Genomic DNA, 21,224 nt, shown 5'->3' on the forward strand with positions numbered 1-21,224 from the left:
GCACACACACACTAAATAAATACAGAAAGAATTACTGAAATGCTTTATGTTCCAAACCCACAGATCCAACTACTTCCTTGGATATCTAACTAGTAAGTAACACTTGCGTCAAATTTCAAACTCATCAACTTACCCAGAACGTGTTACTCCTCAGATACCCTTGTTTTGGCACCTCATTTCACTAATCTTTAAGGGATAAGCTCTTGATTCCTTTGTGCCAGTCCCACAGTAGCGAGAAGTCTACAGAAGCCACTCATTCAATAGTGGACACTTCAGGCCCCAAACTTTCTACTTCCAGTCAAGGCCCATTATCTCTTGCCTAGATCATTTTCTAACCACCCCTAGTTACTACCCTATAGCCTGCACTAGTCTTTTTAAAAAATGTGTTACTATTTTTGTATGTGTGCACGTGTGTGTTATATGTACATAGTACATATGCATGAGTCTATGTGCACATGTGTGTGTGTTACATGTAGTGCTACACCTCAGCTCTTCTTCAAAGATTTTTAAATCTAATTTTTAAATCACTAAAACAATTAGTAGTTGTGTTCACATGGGTTCACACACACTCTGCCTTGTGGAGGTGAGAGGACAACCGTTGCAGGTTGCAGGGCTCAAACCAGGTCAGCAAGGTTTTTCCTGCTGAGCCATCTCATTGGACCTTGTCCAGAGATTTTAAGGACTGTTTTCAATCGGGAGCAGGAGGCAAAGGTAAAAGCAGTCAGTCCTGGCTCTTCAGTGCCCTTCTTCCAGAAGCTTCTGTCTCTGTGTGTGTTTTCCTGTTTGTTAAGTTCCCTTTCTCCCTTTTGGGCTTTTTAGATCTGAGAAATGAGGCTTCTCCAAATCCAAGAGCCCACCCAGCCCTTTTGAAGTTCTGTGGGCTTCTGCTTTCCTGCTCGTAGCTCTCCCGCCTGGCTTCCTAAGTGAAGCTCATAGGCCTGAAAATGCCACCCGGACGTAAGAGCCATCACTTGGCAAATCAGTTGAGCAGCTATCTTGGGTGCCCAGCTTAGCGCTTGCTCTTCCATCAAGTGGAGGAGGTACAGCAGCCACTAGCACACCTCTAGGAGGGGAGACCCAGCTTCCTGAGGAGGGGAAGGGAACTCCAGCCAGGCAGCTGACCATTCCAGATGTCTGCTTCTATGGGGTACACAGGCTGCTAACCTTTGGTCTGGAAGAAACAAATGTGATTCCACACCAGATCCAGGGCTGAGAACAAGCTCAGCAGCAAAATGCTTGCTTAGTGTGAGTAGGACCTGTGTGTGATCCTCAAACATCACAAAAAATAAACCCAAACCAGCTGAAAATGAAGCATACTGACAGGAGTTGGGGAGCAGGCTCACTGGAAGGATCAGAACCCCACTTTCAGAAGATGTGCTGGGAAGGGGTAGAGTGGAAATAGGGAGCTGCTGGGTCAAGGATCTTGGCTGTCACCCAAATGCACCTGTGCTGAAAACTTGGTCACTAGCATACGGCACTATGAGGATGTGATGAAGACTTTTAGGAGGGAAAGCCCGATAGAATGAAGTTAGGTGAGGTGGTTCAGCAGATAAAGGTATTTGCCATCAAGTCTAATGACCCGAGTTCAATTCCCAGGACCCATAGGTAGAGAAGATAACTAACCCCCTCAATTGTCTAAACATGCACACACACACACACACACACACACACACACACACACACACACACACCTGTCTCTCTGTCTCCCTCTCAAGGTGGCAAGATGGCTCCATGGGTAGAGGTGCTTGCATTAAGCCTGATGACTTGAGTTCCATACCTGGGACCACAGGGTGAAGGAGAGAACAGACTCCTACATGCTGTCTGTCCTCTGACCTCCCCATGACGGCTATGCAACATAACTCATCTACCTGCACTGCACAAAATAAATACAAATGAAAGCGAGTTTTTAAAAGTTAGGGTGCTGGGATGTGTCCTTGACTGGGATTTGGGAGCCTGTCCCCCCTCCATTGTTTCCTTTCTGTTTCCCAGCTAGAATGGGGCGTAGTTTTATTACATGCCATGCCTTGTTCTGTGTCATCTCAATACAGGTCCCAAAGCAATGGGGACAGATCTGAAACCTCTGACAGAGCTTTCCTCCTCATAAGCTGGTGTTCTCAGGCATTCTTTCACAGCGATAGGAAGCTAGCACAGGCACAAAGGAAAGAATAGAAGGGCCAAGAATGAGGCAGAACAAGCAGGGGTCCAGGCCTAGAGTACTAGAGTACACAAAACATGGCAGCCAGGCAGCCACCCCTTTATCCTTAAGGTCCCTTATGACAGATAAGGGCTCCAAAATCCGGACACAAGTGGAAGATCTGTGATAAAATAAACACTCGGGACTCCACAGGTAAAGCAGCCAGCTTAGGAAGAGTGCTGAGCCGCAAAGTCCTTCGATAAGACCTGCTGATCAGCGGCTGTAAAAAGACCAACCGCTGACCAAGGGACAAGAGTCTCTGGCACCCTTTATGCCAGTTCAGGAGTTGGAAGGACAGGCAGGCTCATAGAAGGGCACATAGATAAAGCAGGAACCATGCCTTCCAATAACCAGGGGGGTACAGAGGGTGTCTGAACAAGTAAGGGATAAAATGCACAAAGGGATCCAAGGCACACTCCCACACCCGGGGGACTCTGGGGCAGCTTGCGTAACTGTTGAATCTGTCAATGTTGACTCGTCCTTCCTATTTACTGGGATTTAAGAGTAAATGAGGAACGGCGTGTTTGCCTACCTCTTAAAGGCTCTAAGGGGCAACATCTTAATCCCTTCAAGGCTGTCAGCACTTTACCCTTTGCAAGGCCTGAAGCCAGCTGGGCTCAGAGAAGAGGATGTGGTTTTCTGAGCTGTACAAGCTGGCTGTGCTACTGTATTTACTTACAGAGTCAGCTCCTGTAACACTGCAGAAGGGGGAGGCACCTGATTTTCACGTCTCAGGTGGCGACAATGAGACTGTCGGCAGCAGAGTGCAGTTACCCCTGAAACCTGGGACATTTGCAAAAAATTTTTGGCAAAGTATATGATCGGTGCCTTGCCCAGACTGGCCTCCTACTGATGGAAATCAGACATCCAGGGAACAGGAAACCATGGACACAGGTATGAAGGCATCCAAGTTTCCTAGACTAATACCAGTTAGCTTTGCACGACCTTGAGAAATACTAATACATCCAGAGCTCTGCGCTTGTGAACTGTATGTAGCGTGCGCGCACACCCACCCACCCACCCACCCTTTTACTAAGGGGTTCTGAAGCATGCACTGGGCTGCACTGAATCATTGATGCCTCCACTGCATTATCTCACCCTTCTGGGCCCTGTGGCTTTACTGAGGAGAGACGTTAGAAAGGAGGACGACTCATCTGTGATACGACAGCAGACAGGTAGGAGTAAGACTAATGTCAAAGGTCAGGGGGAAAAGGTCAGTGATAAACAGGACCCCATAGGGTGAGAGTCAGGCAGAGAAAGACTGGAGGTAAGGCTCTAGGGACAGGACAACTTTGAACTGAAACCCAGAGGGTTACATGCATGTTAACAAAAGTCCCAGATGGAAACCCGCATCTCAGATGACAGTGAAGGCATCCCTCCCTAATAGTTTACACCTCACTCTCCATTATCAAGTGCACTCCTCCTCACATGAGCAGAATGTGTAAACACAAATGCCTGACCCGTCACAAAACGCCAGAGGACCACTGTTGATCATGCTTCTCTTTCCCAGACGAGGACGACCAGAACCAAGAGTCCAGGGCTCTCACAGTCAGGACAGGTGGGGCCAGGGCTGGAGCTCTGACTCTCAGCCCCACAGTTTATACATTTTCTTAATGCTGCTGGCTGTCTCTACTGCAGAAGCTTTCTGATGACCGTCGGGCATCTCTGGTTCCCACGGCACGGTGGTGTGAGCAGGCGTGTCATGGGCGCTGTCTACTTCTATCCCTTTATTTTGTAAGCGACCCACCAACAGCCACTTCCTACATGCTCCACTTCCCCAAATGGTCCTGAGGGTCTTCTCAGGGCTCCCCACCCCCTTAGCAGCACAGAGTACAAGCTAATGCCCTTGCACACTCAAATTAGGGCAGACTTGCCCAAGGCTTTTACTCTGAGGGGACTCTTACCTCGGCTGGGCACCTTATTTCTGCTGAATGTGGCAGCTGGCTGGTGTCCATAGGGATGGATCCCCAGCTCCCGGGCCTGACTCACAGTTCCCAGCAAAGACTCAGGGTCCCCAGGCCCACCGGTACTCAAGAGCAGAGGGCTGTCATGGCAACCTTTGGTCAGTGTGCTTGAGCTCTTGTCTGCGAAGCCTGCCTTGGCCCCCTCACACAAGCAGTCCTCTTCCATGCTCTCCGAATGCATTAGTGGCGGCTGGTGGGCATACCCATGAGTGGGGGTGGGCGAGGGACCCTGTGAGATACCTTCCTGTGCTCTGATCTGTAGGAGATGCTGAGGGCTGGTGTGGTGGTGATGGTGGTACGAGTCAGCATTTTGATAAGATAAAGCCTGGCGCTCTGTCATACTCTGTCCCCCGAGGCTAGGAGCTAGGCTCCCAGCATCCCCTTGGTTCATGTGCCTGAACAATTCATGGTATTCTTGCTGCTGCTGCTGCTGCTGCTGCTGTTGCTGCTGCTGTTGCTGCTGCTGTTGCTGTCGATGCTGTTGCTGCCTTTTAATGAGCTGTGCAAACTCCGCTGGAGGCAGCCGAATGTCCGAGTGGCCGGTGAGCGAATGTCGGGGAGAGAGCAGTCCTTGAAGGATGTGGGGAACCTGCTGGTGTCTGGTATAGTCTGGCGGTGTAGGGGAGAGCAGGGCCTGCTGTAGTGCTGACGTGGTATAGTGTGGGGGCTGCTGATGTGCATTGGGAGGGAAAGTGGGGAACTGGTCGAGTGGAGGGACTTTCAGGGCTTGAGTTGAAGGAAACCCCACTCCTGCTGAAGGGCTGTAGCTGCTGGGGGATCCCCGGGACTGGTCCGAAAACAGATGGGGGTTTAAATGCGCCTGGTCGTAGTTAGCAGGAGAGAATCGATTCACGTTCAAGCTGCAGACACAAAAGGGAGTGAGTACCAGGCATCTGAGTAATAACTACACCAGCTTCCCTGGGGATAGTCACTAGCCTTCATCAGCACAAAGACCCCATGGTACAGACCTGGGCCGTGACATCACTGCTATTTGTCCCCTTATTTGTTTACCCAAGTCTTTGAGGAGACTTATGGCACTGGGCATGGAAGCAGCAATCCTGAAAGCAACAGTCCAGCCTTGATTTGTTTCTTGACGTCTCATGCAGCCCAGGCTAGCCTCTAACTTGCCACGCAGCCAAGGAGGCCCTTCAACTCCTGATACTCCTGCCTCTACCTCTAGAGCGCTGGGGTTCTGGGTGCGGCTGGCACACCTGGTTCACGTGGTGCTGGGGTCTGTGCACGGCAACCTGGCACTCCACCCGCGGAGCTACGCACTCAAGCTTATTTAGCCTTTCTTAAAAAATCATCTCAGCTGTTTACAGTAGCTACCTCCAAGAGAGCGACAGAGAAGGAAAGACCCTGGACAAATAACCTAGGGAATGAGACCTTCCTACTTCCCTCTGACAGACCTTCCATTCCATTTCTTGTGGGCCATCAGGAGGGCACGCTGCCATTTTTCTCCTGTCTCACTAACGGTTTGGTTCATGAACAGTTTACAAGCTCATCTTGATCCCACCATGCTGCTTTCACAAAGGGTGACACAGAGCATGGGCTCCTCAGACTTGTTCCTTCTCATTCACTCTGCTTAGGGACTTCTTCCTCTCCAGCTCACCTCTACAGGGCTGGGCAACACCGAGGTGCTTACCTGTGGGCCTCTGCGCTGTCCGCGCTCAGTTGCTTGGACAAGGGCCGGTGCCCATAGCTGAAGTTAGCCATTAGGTTGTTACGGTGCTGCATCTGCATCTGACTGGCACTGGGGCTGATGGCGATGCCCCGCCCCGGAGAGCCTGTAGCTGTCCCTGCCATGTTGCTGAGCATGTCAACCGGTTCCTGCAGCTGGATAGTCACCGGCTGTGACTGGCTAGGCTGCTGCATGCCCAAGCAGGTTAGTGCCACACTGGGAGGTGGGGAACAGTTCTCAGGCTGCTGCTGAAACATTGCACCATGGGAGGGTAAGCCTTGAAACTGGGAGGGAGATGTAGCACCTGCAGAAAGAGGGACAGCAGGGTTCCCAGGTCACCTGCCAGCTGGGAGTAAGGGAGCCCAGGAGGAGACTCACAGCAGACAACATCTAGAACAGCCTTCTTACACCTCACTATATAAGACAATGCCAAGAACCGGCAGAGAAGTGATCTCATTCACAAGGTCCTGACATAGAATTGTATAGGATTCAGTAGGTGAGGTGGATTCTCCAGGAATTTGTAAAAGAGCGGGTCTACAGCTGGATTTTGAGTAGCAGAGGTGTAAGCAGTGCTTCTCAAATGTGAACACACACGAACATTCTCATCTGGCAGTTCCAGGACAGACCCCAAGATCCAGCACTGATTCAAAGACTCTACCTTGAGTAGAAAAACCTAGAAGCAACTCCAATGCTTTTCCAGAATGATAAGGAGACTGATAAGGAACTAACTGTGTGCTAGTCTCTGAAGAATCACACCCAGCAGAAATAGTGGAGAGGGTTTTAGTAGCTATATTAATAGCGGTTAATCTGTATTAAGGACTATTATATTGGTTACTATACCAGGTGATTTATGTATTCCAGGTGATTTACATATATTTATTAAATTTTGCTATTATTACAGCTGTTACTGAGAAAGCACAGGTACACAATAGTTAAGAAATTTATCCAAGGTTTCACAATCAAGAAACAAAATTAAAAAAAAAAAACAACAAACCAAAGCAAAAGATCAAGTTTTTTCCTGCATAGCACATAATGGAACTATCTAGATGGCTGCCTCCACTCACCGTGAGACGTAATCATGGCACTGTTGATGGGCGGAGGACTATTACTTGGCTGCCTGAAGAGATGGTTATTGGGGTGGTTGGGGGGTGGGCTTGAAGGTTGAATCCTTAACCTTAAAAAAAAAAAAAGACAGAACAGATATATAAGCCTCCTGAGGTGACAGAGCCATTTGGAGTTAACAGTTAGCCATATGATACACACAAATAGACATCTTTTAGTTTGGAGAAGCCAGTCATGGTAGCAGGCCACCACACGCCTGTCCACATCTCATTCGGCCAGTCTTTCCCGGCACAAAGTCAGTGCTCACTGGCCTGGCCTGCAATGGATGTTAGCTTACTCTGTTCATACAGCTAAGGAAATAGCCAGGATCTTAGGAAGCCCCTTCAACTCTAAACCCACTGTCCTGTTCTCCCAAAGCGAATGCTCAAGTCAGACAGGTTTTCCCAACGAGTTTGGCCCTAGGCGCCATGCTGTCCAGCCAGTGACTCAGGAACAGTAGGAGTGCATTGTTTACCTTTGGAGCTGGTGGGTGAGGAGGGCTGGCTGGTTTTCACATGCAGCCTGAAGAGGTGGGGAAGGCTGAGGAGGACAAATAGAATCCTAAAACATAAAAGGGGTGGAGGAGAAACCAGTATCATGAGCTGCAAAATTCATCAGAGCTACTCTTGGGCAGGGAGGTGACAGAAGGCGCTATCTGTGACTGACTTTTGCTCCCGTGCTCTATCAAAGGGTTCAGTTGCCTTTCCTCACACATGTGACCCATAAACATAACTCATGGTCTACTTTGCCCTGAGGCCTTTTCACAATGTGCAGGCTAATGAGCCCGAAAGCAAACTCTAAGCTCATTGGAGAAGGCAGAGTGGATGAGGGCCTACTTGAATTTGCTGCTGGAGAATCTGGTGGTGCTGCTCCTGCTGGTACAGCATATGCTGCTGCTGGGTCTTCTCCAGGGTTCTCTCATCAATCTGTCCCCCGTACATCTTCTGTAGCTGTTCACACTCCTGGAGGGAAAGCAGTGGGGATGACGGGACACAGCCAGGCCCACCCCATGCAGTGATCTCTGCAGCAGCAGATCTGCCCCCAAGGTCTCACAGGCAGAATGAGACACAGAAGAGCAGTGCCCCTGATGGGCCTGGCCAGGGATCCTCTCACACTCTGCTCCATGAGAATGAGCCACCAAGGACACACCAAATGCACAAGTGAGCGTCCAGTGTAAATCAAATACAAATACAAAGCACACGCCACTTGAATCTCTTGGCCCTTCATAGCAGCCTGGAAGCAGGTTTCCTACCAGCTGGAGATGATGCTTGGTGCTAACAAGGTACAGCAGCAGGGTACACTAGGACGCTGTGCCTTGTGTGGCAAGGGGAATGCCAAGTTTGCTTAGAAGTACCATCTCTGTTGCTTCCCAGGGAAACCCAAACCAGAAATGCCTTTCCAATGAACTCTAGAGACAATGGAAAAATTTTAATCTCATTATGAGGGAAGAAAGTTTGACCCTGAAGAAGGCAGTATATGAGGAAGGCGCATTACAAAGCTATACTGTTTTAAGCTAGAACACCTCAGTGTTGCTGACACGAAGGCATAGAGAGTTACTGTCCTGGTCCTGGACAATGGCACTGCTACCCGTTACCCCTGCTCCTCCACAGGATTACCTGCTGTAACTGTTTGATGCTGCTGTTGGTGCCCATTTTTTCCAGGTGAGCTTTGAAGGCCTGGATGCTCGCAGCCCCATCTGAGAACCGGCGTACAGGAGAGAAACGCTCCGTAGGGAGGTGCAGGGTGTTGGAGTCCTTGTAGGTGGAGCTGAATATATGGGAAGAGATGGTTAGCAGCTAGGACTTGGGGGCTTTGACCAATCACACAGGGACCACTGTTCCAGATGACTACAGAGACAGCAGGCTGCATGAGAAGGCCCGTACACAGCATTCCCATGTCATTTCCTGAGGTGGCTGTTCCCCTTTAGAAGACTACATTTCCTACCTGTACTTACCTTAGGTCTACTTCCCAGGTCTGGTGAGGTCCTAGGTCAATTACATCTGGTTCTTATAAACATATTAGAGCTGGGTGTAATTCATCAGTATAGCCAGTATTGGTTGTACCAGAGCTCTGGTTTGTTTTTGTTTTTTTCTAGCTCTTGTAGACCAGGCTGGCCTCAAACTCACAGAGACCCACCTGCCTCTGCCTCCTGAGTGCGGGATTAAAGGCGTGTGCCACCATTGCCTGGCTAGAGCTCTGGGTTTTATAGTCATACATTAGTTTCTATTATAGTTACATTTTAGGGGGTTTATTTTTATACAAGCTCGGGTTTTAAAAACCAGATCTCTATCTGGTGTCTTCAGAAACTTAGAAGTCACCATTTGATCCGAGTTTCCTCCAGCAGTAACCTACGTGTGGCTGGAATGAATGAACCAAAGTCAGCTTTGGGGTCAAAGGTCTGGCCTGGAACTCACAGTTCTGTTCCTGAAAGGGGAGGGTGGAGGCTGGGGTTGAGGAAAATAGGACTTCTGATACCAGGATAGAGACAGCACATTCCTCAGGAATGTGGGCCTCAAGATCCTGCACGTACCTTGTGGACAGACGTGAGCGAGACCTGTCACTGTGAGAAGCCCACACAGAGCCCACCTGCCCACCCTCCTTCTGACAGAGGGGTCCCCACTGCTCAACCAGAACACAGCCAGTGTCTTATGGGGAGCAAGAAGAGCCATCGATAAGGAGCCCAAAGACGGCACCAGGCTGGCTAATACCTATGCGTCACCTAACCAGAGAGAGATGTTTATGAGCTGAGATAGATAAGCAGGTTAAAGACTGCAGAGGCAGCGTCCCCACAGCTGATGGAAAGGGTCGGGGGGGCAGGTCTAGGGCAGAGATGACATTACACTGAGCTATGGGTGAGGCGACTGGTCACCGTGCCAGTTCAGACTGAAGCAGAGCCAAAGCCAAGGAAGCAGGTGAACAAGCAAGTTCAAATACAGAGCAGACAGGGAAGGGCGGAGGAGAAACGATGACGGCAGCGAAGCCAAGAGAGTTCGGATGACAGGTGAAAGCCCTCACCCTCGTCACTAATGGCACTTCTGCTTCTGGCTCCATCACAGCTTTAAGCAGGAGTGAGCTATGAAATGAGCATGAACATCTATTTGTTTTAGTAACATAAAAGACAAATTAACCCGGGGTAGGGATGGGTATCACGATCCAGAAACAGCATTCGGGAAGGCGGCTTTCCGAAGCAAGTTCTGTCTGTACCGCAGATCCTTTGAATGAATTAAAAGAAAGCATCGGTATCATTTCTCCTAAGATTCGACTCCTACACTTTCAGAATCTTCAGGCAATGGACAGGTTTCTGTCACCAAGAGCTGTTCTTCGAGCAGTCTTCCTGCACAAAATCAGCCTTTTATTACAGCAAGAACATCCCAGGTTCCAGGTGTGGCACGGCTTTCTGGAAACTCAGGCTGTGAAGAGACTGGCCCCAGATCATCCCGGCTCAGTAACTTCAGGGGAGCGGTTGCAAGGGACCCGTCCACTGCAGAGGCACGGGCAGTGTCAAGCACACTTGACTCTATTTTCAGCAGCAACCATGTTCACTCAGGACAGCCTCACATGGGCTGCTAGTTCCACTATACCCTTCAAACAGAGACGCAGCCCCCAACTGGACAGAACCTGTCTTGTGTTAACTTTTAAACCACACACTTCCAGGGGGGAAATGTTGACCAGCCCCTCTTCTGTCTCCAGGGTAGACTTCACCTAGTATAACACAAAGAATAGATATATATTCTGTTCTTGTAATCATTTTCCAGAAAAATGAAAGTATTTCAGTGACACAGGCAGGCCACCCATATTTTTTGTTTTATGGCCTTTTATGTTTGTTTTATGGCCTTTGAACACTTCTCTTTCCCCCTGAACTAACCTTAATCTCCTGTGCTTGGTGACCCCACCAAGACACTCTTGGTTTACACAAGTACCCCGCAGTACACAATCTGTCATTCAAGCATCCATTGGTTTTCAACTCTGTGTATCTTGGCCCCAGAAATCCATGCACCACTACCAAGAATGTGATATAGAAACAGAGAGCAGAGCTGCAGGCCAGGCCCTGGCAGAGACTGCGGGCAGAAGGCTCATCACACAGGACCTGCAACCTGTGGTGATCTTCTTGTAAGGACAAATGTCAGTAGAATAGCGGGTCTGTGAGGTTGGCGGGCTGGAAAGTGCTGAGGAGCACAGAGGGGTAAAGCTAGAGACTCAAAGGGTAGAACCTACACAAGAGGCCTGGGGAGGGCTGACAATCCCAGTCTAGAGGAGGAGGCGAGGAGGAGTGCAAGGGCAGAGTCCTAAGTTACCAGCTGCCCGGGCGGGGTCAGCTCACTAGCCAACAAGCAGGGAGGAGCTCTCTGTGACTGAGGTGCACTTCCCCAGGGGTTTCCTTCGGAGGAACTGTGCCATCACCATCATACATGACAACCTCCATTCCTTCTGCTCTTCACAGGACTTTTTCTTTCTAAATTGCTCACGGTCATTTATAGAAACTTACTTCCATTCTTCCAGAGTGCCAATGTGGCACTAATTATTACCCTGTCTGTTCAGGGTTCACCTGTCCCTGCTGATTCCCTGATGCCCAGTGAACGAGAAGCACAATGGAATACCGTATGCAGCTGATCAGTGACTGGTCACAAGTGTTCACTCACACAAATACACCTAATTTCCTCAGAACCTTCCCAAAGGGAGACTACATTTCACGACCCCATAAGAAGACTGGAAGGATCAGATCAAGCAACAGCTGCTGACTTTGGAAACGTGGCCTGTGAGCTGGAAGACAGCATCAGAACAGACTTGGCTAAGACTGTCAGTCACCAAGGAGTCATAGAAGACAGTCGCCTTAGCTTTCTTGCTGTTGGGCTACCTTAGGTTTGGAAACGTCTCCATGGTCAGGATGGTGAAAGCTTGTTTTCCCTTCTTCAAGGTAATGATCTGAATAACAGAGGCCTAGTGCAGACTTTGCTGTCAGACCCTTCGAAGAATGACTTTCCGTTCCTGCTCTACCATTCATTAGGGATGCTCCTCCCCCTATGGCCAGCCTGCTGCTCAGGGCTAACATCACAGAAGTGCCCATTCTTTCGATGGTGATGAACTGTTAAGAGTCAAGCCTGTGGATGCTGCTACAATATCCTCATTTCTAGAGTTGTCTTCTGAGAGCATGACTCCCTCGAAGGCCTACAGGAATCAGCTGCAAGGAAATAGGATGGAAGGACCTTGGATTGCTCCAGAATCCAAGAGAAAACTTTTGCCTTGTATCTTGCCTAGTGCTGGGAGCTGAGAAGATGTGAGTTCGGGATGGCAGGTGGCTTCTAGTTAAAGCCAGTCACCATGACCTGGAGACTAGTCATAAGGGTGCTGGTCCAGTGAGCCTCAAGGAAGCTCACACTGCCATGTGGCTACTCACCGATGCTGGTCAGGTACCAGGTGAGGAGGCCAGACCCGGGGACGGAAAGACTGCTGTCCTAGCTGCCGTTGTAGGTCCGGTGGGATCTCAGCTGTCGGGCTGGTCATGGCCAGTGTGTGTCTTTTGGACCTATTTGCCAAGTACCTGCAACAAGCAGGGAGGACATTTCATAGTAAAAAAGACAAGAATGTTTCTGTGCTAGAAGCAACAGAAGCTACTCGGGAACGCTCGGCAGGACAGTGCGGGCGCCAGAAGGGCTCCACGGTAAGCAGCCCCTGACAGGATGGAAGTAAAGCATGTCTAACTGGCCAACAGAAGTCAGCTTACCACTGAAGTGGCTGAGTTTTGAGCTTGAGAGTAGCCATTTAAGAGAGGAAAAGCAGGCCTAGCTCACAAAGGCAACAATTTCCTTACTTTATTCCATTCAATAGAAGAAGTTATTTTTTTATATATCATTTTTTTCTCCAATTTTCCAAACTACAAGTCAGAGGAAATGAACCCAAGACCTGTTTCAAGGGAGGTAGTCAGAAAGAGCCAACTTATGTCTCCTGGTGTCAGAGGCCTCGGGTTTTGTGCTGTCCTTACTACATGCCAAAGAAGATAGACTTACTTGAGGACAACTAAGTTCTTCCCTCATGTCCTGTGACCAAAGCTCAGCCACTGGACAAGAAAGCTGATGTGACACCCAGAGGACAAACCTAAGAGGATGAAGGAATAAAGTACTTGGGATACTCAGAGCTGTTTTTAGGAGATAAAGAAGCAAGGTAAGAAAACGGAAGAGTCAGGCGCCCAGGAGTCAACCTCAATGATCCCTTCACACTAAAAAACTTCCAGATCCACACGGGTCAGTACCATACAAGATCCAGGCCCTGTGTCTGGTTCAGCTTCCTCAGCACTTCTGATTGTCTTGGGTACACATAAGAGAAGCATGATTCCTCTGTCCCAACAAAATGATGGGCACTCTAGCCTTTCAATGTTGGTTGGAAGAGAAAGGAGGGGACAGAGGAAGGACGGCTAAGACAAAGAAGATAAACCATGGCTGCATTTTTTCAAGGAGGGAAGGCAGTACACAGAACAATCCCTACTTTCTTGTTTCTCCACAACACCAGCAGGGCTCATTTGTAACCTCTTGTCTCCTTCTGTCAGCAAACCATAGGAACAAGAGCATCAGAGTGAGATGGTCACACAGTTCTTCTCCTATGGCTAGGCTGTGGAGGGAGCTGGCACCCCTGTTCACTAGGGCACTTTGCTTTGTTTTGTTTCCTTTTCTTTTCTGCAAAGGACCAGCTTCTTTGAACAGGAGCTCTATATAGACCTCCTGAGTGTAGGGAGCATCCTGGACAACAACCAGAAGGTTCTCGGTTTGTTCCTAACTACATTGCCCATGTAAGCTAAAAGTCGTTATCAGACTGTAATTCATTGTATGCAAACTTGAGAGAAAGCTATCAGTGGTTAATGCTCATTGATAAAAACACCCAATGTTTCCCCAAGAGCCCATGAAAACCATTTTTATTTCGATTTCCCTCAAGGGAAAACATATAATCTTGAAGAACACCTGTGTTTCTGGGAAAATACATGCTGGATTCTGGTGAAAACCGCTCCCCAGAAAATAAGAAAGACAACTTCACAAGGGGGCATGCATGGAGCTGAAGACCATAGCTACCGGAACTGAGGTCAACGGACAGCACAACATGCCTGACCGTCACTACTGTTCTCTGTGAATTAGGCATCTCTCAACAGGGTTCTACAGACAATGGATATTTACATCTGTCTCTGGCCCCATCCCACCCCACCCCACTTTTTTTTTCTGTTCCAATATCTCTTTGTTGGTACAGGGAGTAGAAGAAACACACAGCAAACAGTACAGGAGGTATTCATTCATTCTCCTGGGAAGGAGGAGTCCATGCCAGAGGTCCAAGGCCAGACTAGCTAGGATCACTGTCATCTCAGATCTCCAACTCCTTTTCAGTGAACAGTTCGTGGCAGGTAGGAGCAGGCTGTATGCCTTCTGAACACTATCAGAGTTGCAATATGAAGGCGGGGGACAAGGAAGGGAGGAGGGAGGAGAGAAAAATGTTCTTAAGGTTATTGCTGTCACTTAAGGGGCTTCCAATGGCGCTTATAGAAATGAGATTTCTGGGCAGTCTTCTGTTACTTCCGTGTGGGGAGGAACATGCCATCTGGCTTGAGCAAAGAGACCACACAAGGGCCGAAGCTGCACTGCACCACCTCCTTGGGCAGAGGTGACCTCTCGCTGGTTGCAGGGGGAGCCTGCCCAAGGACGTTCTGCAAGCACTGCCAGATGTCACATTACCTCTGCACAGCTTCCTGATCTGGCTCCCCATCCGAGCTCTCCTCATCCACAGGGGTAACGGCTGGCACTGCCTGCAGAGACAGGAAAGGAAGGCTCAGGGTGGCAGCTAACTCTGTGATGCCTTCGAACTCTAACTGGACTGAGGCCCATGGTCTTGCTAATGCTATCATTTCAAAGACTTTTCTAGAACCCATGGGTTAGAGAGAACTTTCATTCCTCTTGTTTTCTAGTTCCAGCTTGCTCGGGTAGTAGAAATTTGGCTTTCTTCCCTTATATCCACTTGTCTGTTCATCTAACACTTGAAGGCCTACTATAAGACAAACTGTGAATTTACAACTATAGTCATTGCCTTTGTTTTACAGAGACAAGTGAACAGACAATTAGAAGAGCATGATTAAGCTTTGGAGGCCTGAGGAGTGCACAAGAGCTAGCAACCAGGCAAAGAGCAAATGGGTCAAAGGCTGAGAGAAGTGTCCAAGGACCTGGAATACATAAAAAACTATCTAAAATGCTGAGGAACTGACCTCATTAATGTCAGTCCCAGAGTTTGGATGTTTGAACTCCAGAGAAGCATCATGGTGCTTGAAAGTGTATCGTCACAGAACATATAATCTAAGAGTTTGTATTCAATACTTTAAAATACTCACTACCCTCCAAAACATGAATGAAATAAGAAGCACCATACACACATCACAGGGGCTGCTGGCTCCTCTGCACAAAGACAGGAATGCTGTGTACTCTCAAAAAATATTCTTGGCCCAGTGGCACATATCAGCATCATCCACACCTCAGGCATCATCAGAAATGAGTTCAATGGCCAAACAAGGCACTTTAAAAACACTGTATTATGGGGCTGGAGAGATGGCTCAGTGATTAAGAGCATATACTGCTCCTGCAGAGGACCTGAGTTTGGTTGCCAGCACCCACACTGGGTGCTTTGTAACTCAACCTCCAAAGGCTTCTACATCTCTGACCTCTGGTGTCCCCCGCCTCTCCCCCACATTAATTTAAAATATTTTCTTTACATTTACACAATGGAATACTACACAGCAGAAAAAAATAACGACATCTTGAAATTTGCAGGCAAATGGATGGATCTAGAAAACATCATATTGAGTGAGGTAACCCAGACCCAGAAAAACAAATATCATATGTACTCACTCATAAGTGGTTTTTAGACATAAAGCAAAGAAACATAAAGCAAAGAAAACTAACCTACAATTCATAACCTCGGAGAACCTAGACAACAAAGAGGACTCTAAAAGAGACATACATGGATCTAATCTACATGGGAAGTGAAAAAAGACAAGATCTCCCAAGTAAATTGAGAGCATGAGGATCATGGGAAGAGGGCAGAAGGAGAGGGGAGAGGAAAGGATGGGAGAAAAATAAATAGTTTAATAAAAACAATAAATAGAAAGAAAAAGTTAAAAATTATTTTCTTAAAAACTGGGTTAATTACAAAACAAAACAAAGCTTTTAAAATGATCCCAACATTTGAAGCTTTACGTCCTTTAGTTCTAGGGTGGAGTAAACAGACAGGAAGTGGCTATAGCTGAGGCAGAGGAAGGACACTTATAAACGGCCTTGAAGAGCATACAAATGTATTTTGGGACGGGCAGTGGTGAATCACTACAGGATTTAAAGCCGGGCACAGTGTTACAGGATCTGTGTTTGGAAAAGTGAGGTCTCTTCAGCTGCAGGGTGGAAGAGCACGCCAGTGGAAACCAGGAAGCCAGCCAGGTATATCATCTGGGAGTCCACTATGTTAATCCAGGTGACCATGACTAAGGAAAGGGGGCAGAGATGGAGAGAGGCAGGCTATTTAATTCACAGACATTAGATAACTGATAGCAGGAATACCAAAAACTGTATAAAGATTAAGAAAAAAAAATCCATGTTCCTAGCTTGTGTAGTCACCAGGACAATAACAGTGCTGTTCACAGTCACTGTAAGGGAAGACAATGTCACCACATTAAGGTAAGCTTTGGAACTGTTGCATTCAGGTTGTGAGTACTTGTGCGGTAGCCACTAGCCCTCTGGTGGAGGCAATCCCACAAACACATGTGTAGATCTCGGAAGAACACTCTGGGTGAGAACCAGATGGCAGGTGGAATTATGGGAGCACAGGCTCATCCAAAGAGGAGACAAGAAAGAATGGGAAAGGGGCCTCAGGTCAGTCCCGGCTGAGCAGACAGGAACTGAAAGGGAGACTGGAAGGCAGAGGGAAATCTAGGGTGGTGCTGCAGGAGCCAAGGGGGAAGGAAAGGTCACCAATGACAAATAAGAGTTGGGACATCCAAAAAGATAAAGATTAAAAATGCCCACGGGATTCATCAACACGAGCTTGTAAGGGACCTTGGCAGCAACAACTCCAGTGGACAGAGTTAAGTCACCCCACTTCCCACACTGCTGATTCTGATCCCTTCCGACCAATAGTGACACCAAAAGCCTCTGGTGCCTAAGAGCATGTCATTCACTTTGGCATTTAATCCTGCATGTTTGTTTCATTATTATTATTTTGAGTTTGTGTCTTAGCCCTGGCTAGACTGGGACTCACTATGTATACTAGGTTGGTTGCAAACTTGAAATGACCTTCATGTGCCTGCCTCCCAAGTGCTGGGGTTACATAGTTTTGCACACTTTTTTACTAGTCAAATATTTCATATGGGCTAGACTTGTCTTTGACATCATAAACAGCATCCTGTTTCTGCTGCGGAACTGTTTTCTCAACTGAAAGTGGGGCCCATAGGCTCACAGCGCTCTGTGACCAAACCCATGAAAAGGAAAGCACAGAATTCCAGAGTGAGCTTCCAGGTGCTTTCCTGACAAATTAGTGGAGTGATTTACAAATTATTGATCTACAATGGATCAAAGGAGAGCAGAAGTCACCAGCTGCCGTGATTGTAAGCAGTACTGCTCTAAAGAGCTCATGAGGCCTATGGAGGTAATATTCAATTCGATGGAACTCTGACAGAAAAATCATCAAGAAATAAACAGAAGCCAACGTGTCACCGCCATACAACAGTGATGTGACTGAAGCTAGAGCCATGATATAGTCAGATAAGCACTGGGGTTGTACAAAAAACGTGAGGTGGTGCTCAAAGGAGAGCGGGTGAGAGGGTAATTTTGAAAGCTTGTCTAAAAAGTGCTAATTGCACAGGCTGTGAGCTGGCTTGGCAGGTAAGCACTTGCTGCACAAGCCTGAAGACCTAAGTTCAAACCGTGGACCCCGTGTGAAGGGAGAGGACTGACTCCCAGAAGTTGCCCTTGGGCCTCTATGTGTGCACTGTGGCATGTGCACACCCCCTGCCAACTAATCTTCCTAAGACAGAATTTAAGAAGCCAGTCGTTCTAGAGTGCACTGCCCACTTGACCCGTCTTCTGTGGGGGACATCCTCTGAGCTGTCTGTATGTGACCCACTGTGGAAGAGGAAGAAGTCAGCAGAACATACAGAACACTATAAGTTAGAGATGAAATTCAGGTATTTTAGCCCTAGGCTCACAGCCTTCCTGTGGAAAGCCTCTGAGAAAGTCAGGCTATGTGCTGCTACTCACTGGTGTCATGGTGACAAGTGGGGAAGGTCCCCGTGGGCGCTTTAGCAGCTGCTGGGCATGCAGTTGGATGTTGGCTCCTCCATCTGATGCTCTCCGGCCAAGGGGCCCCATTCCATTCAGCAGCTGTAGTGTAGGCGGCTGTAATAGAGACTGCTCCTGCCAGGAGGGTAGGCAGGATACAGTGGTGAGATAGTACAATCTGGGAGCAAACAGCACTGCCCTCATCTACTCCAGTTAGAGGATCCTCTGATGGTGAACAGAACTGAAGAACTCTCCCATTGCCAGAGCTGTTTACAAAAGGGAACACCCCCTGGCTGAGGAAACCCTTCGCTAATAAGGACAGTCATTTTAAAGCTTCCCGAGGGAGGAGCAAGCTTGTTTCTTATGGGTAGGCCCTTTCCACGGCCACGTACCTTGTACTCAAGCTGTCCAGTTGGCTGCAGACTCTGCATGGGCAACAGGTTGTGCATGAAGTTCATGTTAGGGGCCACCTGCAGGAATGGAGCCTGTGGGTTCACTCCAGGAAAGCCAGGCAGGAGCTTCTGCAGATCTTCCATAACTTCCGTGCTGACAGAAAACAGGAAAAGAGAAGTGTGGTTCCTCAAGTATTTAAGTCTCTGAAGTGATGCTACCATTATACCCCCAGCACGGTTATTTTGATTTTGTCTGCCTGCCTGCCTGCCTGCCTGCCTGCCTGCCTGCCTGCCTGCCTGCCTATCTATCTATCTATCTATCTATCTATCTATCTATCTATCTATCTATCTATCTATCTATCTATTTATCTATCTATCTATCTCTTTTCTTTTTTAAAGACAGGGTTTCTCTATGTAGCCCTGGCTTTCATGGAACTCACTTTGTAGACCAGGCTGGCCTCAGACTCACAGAGATCTGCCTGCCTCTGCCTCCAGAATGCTGGGATCAAAGGCCTGCACCACCATTGCCCAGCTTTTTCTATCCTTTTTGTATGTGCATATATGTGTATGCATATGTACTCTACATGTGTGTAAGACAGCAAACATGCGTGCAGGTATCCAAACATATGTATGTACATGAGTGTGGAAGCCAAAGGTGGGTTGTCTTCCTCTATCATGATCTGTATTTTTTTTTTTTAAAGAAGGGTCTCTCAACTGAACTGGAAGCTCACTGACTTGTGAGTCAGGATGGCCATGAGGCTGTGGATCTGCTTGTCTCCACCCCATAGAGTAGAAGTTACTGGAGAGGTTGAACAACTGCCTTTTCCATGGGTGCTGGAATCTAAACTCAGGTCTTTATGCTTGTAGGGGAAACACCTCCCCCACTACCCATTGGGCAAAGTCAAGTCCCCCACTTTACTTTTCTCCGAAATTTCTATTTCTGTATAAGATTCTAAAGCAAAACAGAAGTCTGCTATATGGAATTTCACTCTGTCATTTACTCCAAGTTACTGGCAATTGCTACTCTTCATTGATCCTCTCAAAAACCAACAGAGGAGACACTGGCACAACTCCAGGCCAGGCTTTTAAAGCCTGGAGGCAAAGAGCAACTTTCTATAGAGCACAGACCATCTGCTAAGACAATGGCTGCCTGAAGTAGCAACTGATTCACCAGGGAAAGAATGCAATTCCCACCGCCAGTGCTGACAGGACAGATAAGTACTGGCTGTTCAGGGCTGTCATGCCCAGCAGACTTTAAATAAGACATCTTTCCACTAATCACGACTCAGGACTCCACCCCTCTGTGGTGACACATTTTGTGGAACCAAAATGTTCCTTCAATTGCTCGTTTGATCACAAGCCGAGAACAAGGAACATAAAAGAGCAAACCACCAGGCCTGGGCGTTTCTTCTGAGATTCACTCAGAGGAGAGACATTTATAAGAGAGACAGCTCTGCCCTGAGCTGAACTCTCAGGAGAAGGCTTGCTACAACCTTCTCTTCCCTGCTCAGTTTAAGAAGACATTCAGCACCGAGATGGACAGTTGTTCATGCTGACATGCCTCAACTGCAGAGCAGAAATGGGATGAGTTGGCCCTTAATCCATTTGCCCAACATGAAGGCCTCAGGGAACATTGTGACAGGCAGACTTTGAGGAACACTTTGGGAAATGTGTTTTGGTATTCTTGTTCATTCTGGGAGCAGAGCAAGAGACTGAACCCTGGGACCTTGCCTATGTCAGGAAAATGCCTCTGCTGCTGAGCTCTATCCCCACCACTGTTGACTTCATGATTAACTGTTCACATATATAAATTATGACACATCACTTAGCTTCCCTTTGTAGGAGACTGCTGATATAGAACATCTCTTAAACTTTGAAAGTTGGCTGTTCAATTGATTGAGACAGGGTTTCTTTCTATATCCTGGCTGTCTTGGAACTTGATATATAGACCACAACATTTTGCTAAACTTGGCTGAATTTTTTTTTTTTTTTTTTTTTTTTGGTTTTTCGAGACAGGGTTTCTCTGTGGTTTTGGAGCCTGTCCTGGAACTAGCTCTTGTAAACCAGGCTGGTCTTGAACTCACAGAGATCTGCCTGCCTCTGCCTCCCGAGTGCTGGGATTAAAGGCATGCGCCACCACCACCCGGCTACTTGGCTGAATTTTAAGGAGTACTTGTGGATGACTTAGATCAGAAGAACGCCACCATCATGGACAAATATTCTATCATATTCTTCACCATGGCACAATGGCTGCTAAGAGGAACCAGATATAGGGAGACTTTAACTAGTCAAATTGGCAATGGTCTACCATGATCCCTGATGTGTTAAAAATGTGTCTTGCTTACTTATTTAGATCATGAAGTAGGAGAAAATGTGTCATAGGAGGCACTCAAAGGCAGAGTGCCGTAGCACAGGACAGGAATGTTGACCACATACTTACCGTGGGTCAGCCACTCCCACTGTGTGCCTTCTCATTGACAAATAACGAACCAAGGCTTCAGGAGAAGGCTCTTCACCTTCATCACTGTCCAAGTTCAGTGTCCCATCAGGCTGAGGTGGAAGGAAAAACAACTGATCAGAAATAAAAAGTAACTAGAAACAAGA

The 21,224-nt window shown here is 47.9% G+C and overlaps 1 protein-coding gene across 4 annotated transcripts in view; it reads right to left on the reverse strand.

Annotated features, from left to right (window-relative positions):
• The window catches only part of Sik3 (SIK family kinase 3), a 220,860-nt gene that overhangs the window by 5,281 nt on the left and 194,355 nt on the right, over positions 1–21,224 (reverse strand). For 2 of the 4 annotated variants that reach the window (XM_075966052.1, XM_075966049.1), the window contains exons 11-21: positions 21,061–21,170; positions 18,621–18,774; positions 18,208–18,363; positions 14,650–14,720; positions 12,336–12,479; positions 8,557–8,707; positions 7,777–7,902; positions 7,416–7,501; positions 6,904–7,013; positions 5,804–6,143; positions 4,099–5,018 (exon numbers count right to left, since the gene is read on the reverse strand). In XM_075966052.1, the coding sequence (XP_075822167.1) occupies positions 4,099–5,018; positions 5,804–6,143; positions 6,904–7,013; positions 7,416–7,501; positions 7,777–7,902; positions 8,557–8,707; positions 12,336–12,479; positions 14,650–14,720; positions 18,208–18,363; positions 18,621–18,774; positions 21,061–21,170 (2,368 nt within the window). The remainder of the gene's footprint in view (positions 1–4,098; positions 5,019–5,803; positions 6,144–6,903; positions 7,014–7,415; positions 7,502–7,776; positions 7,903–8,556; positions 8,708–12,335; positions 12,480–14,649; positions 14,721–18,207; positions 18,364–18,620; positions 18,775–21,060; positions 21,171–21,224) is intronic. The other 2 variants (XM_075966051.1, XM_075966050.1) reach the window with 1 other exon arrangement.

The sequence above is a fragment of the Microtus pennsylvanicus genome, chromosome 3 (assembly GCF_037038515.1).
Source record: "Microtus pennsylvanicus isolate mMicPen1 chromosome 3, mMicPen1.hap1, whole genome shotgun sequence".
Lineage (NCBI taxonomy): Eukaryota > Metazoa > Chordata > Mammalia > Rodentia > Cricetidae > Microtus > Microtus pennsylvanicus.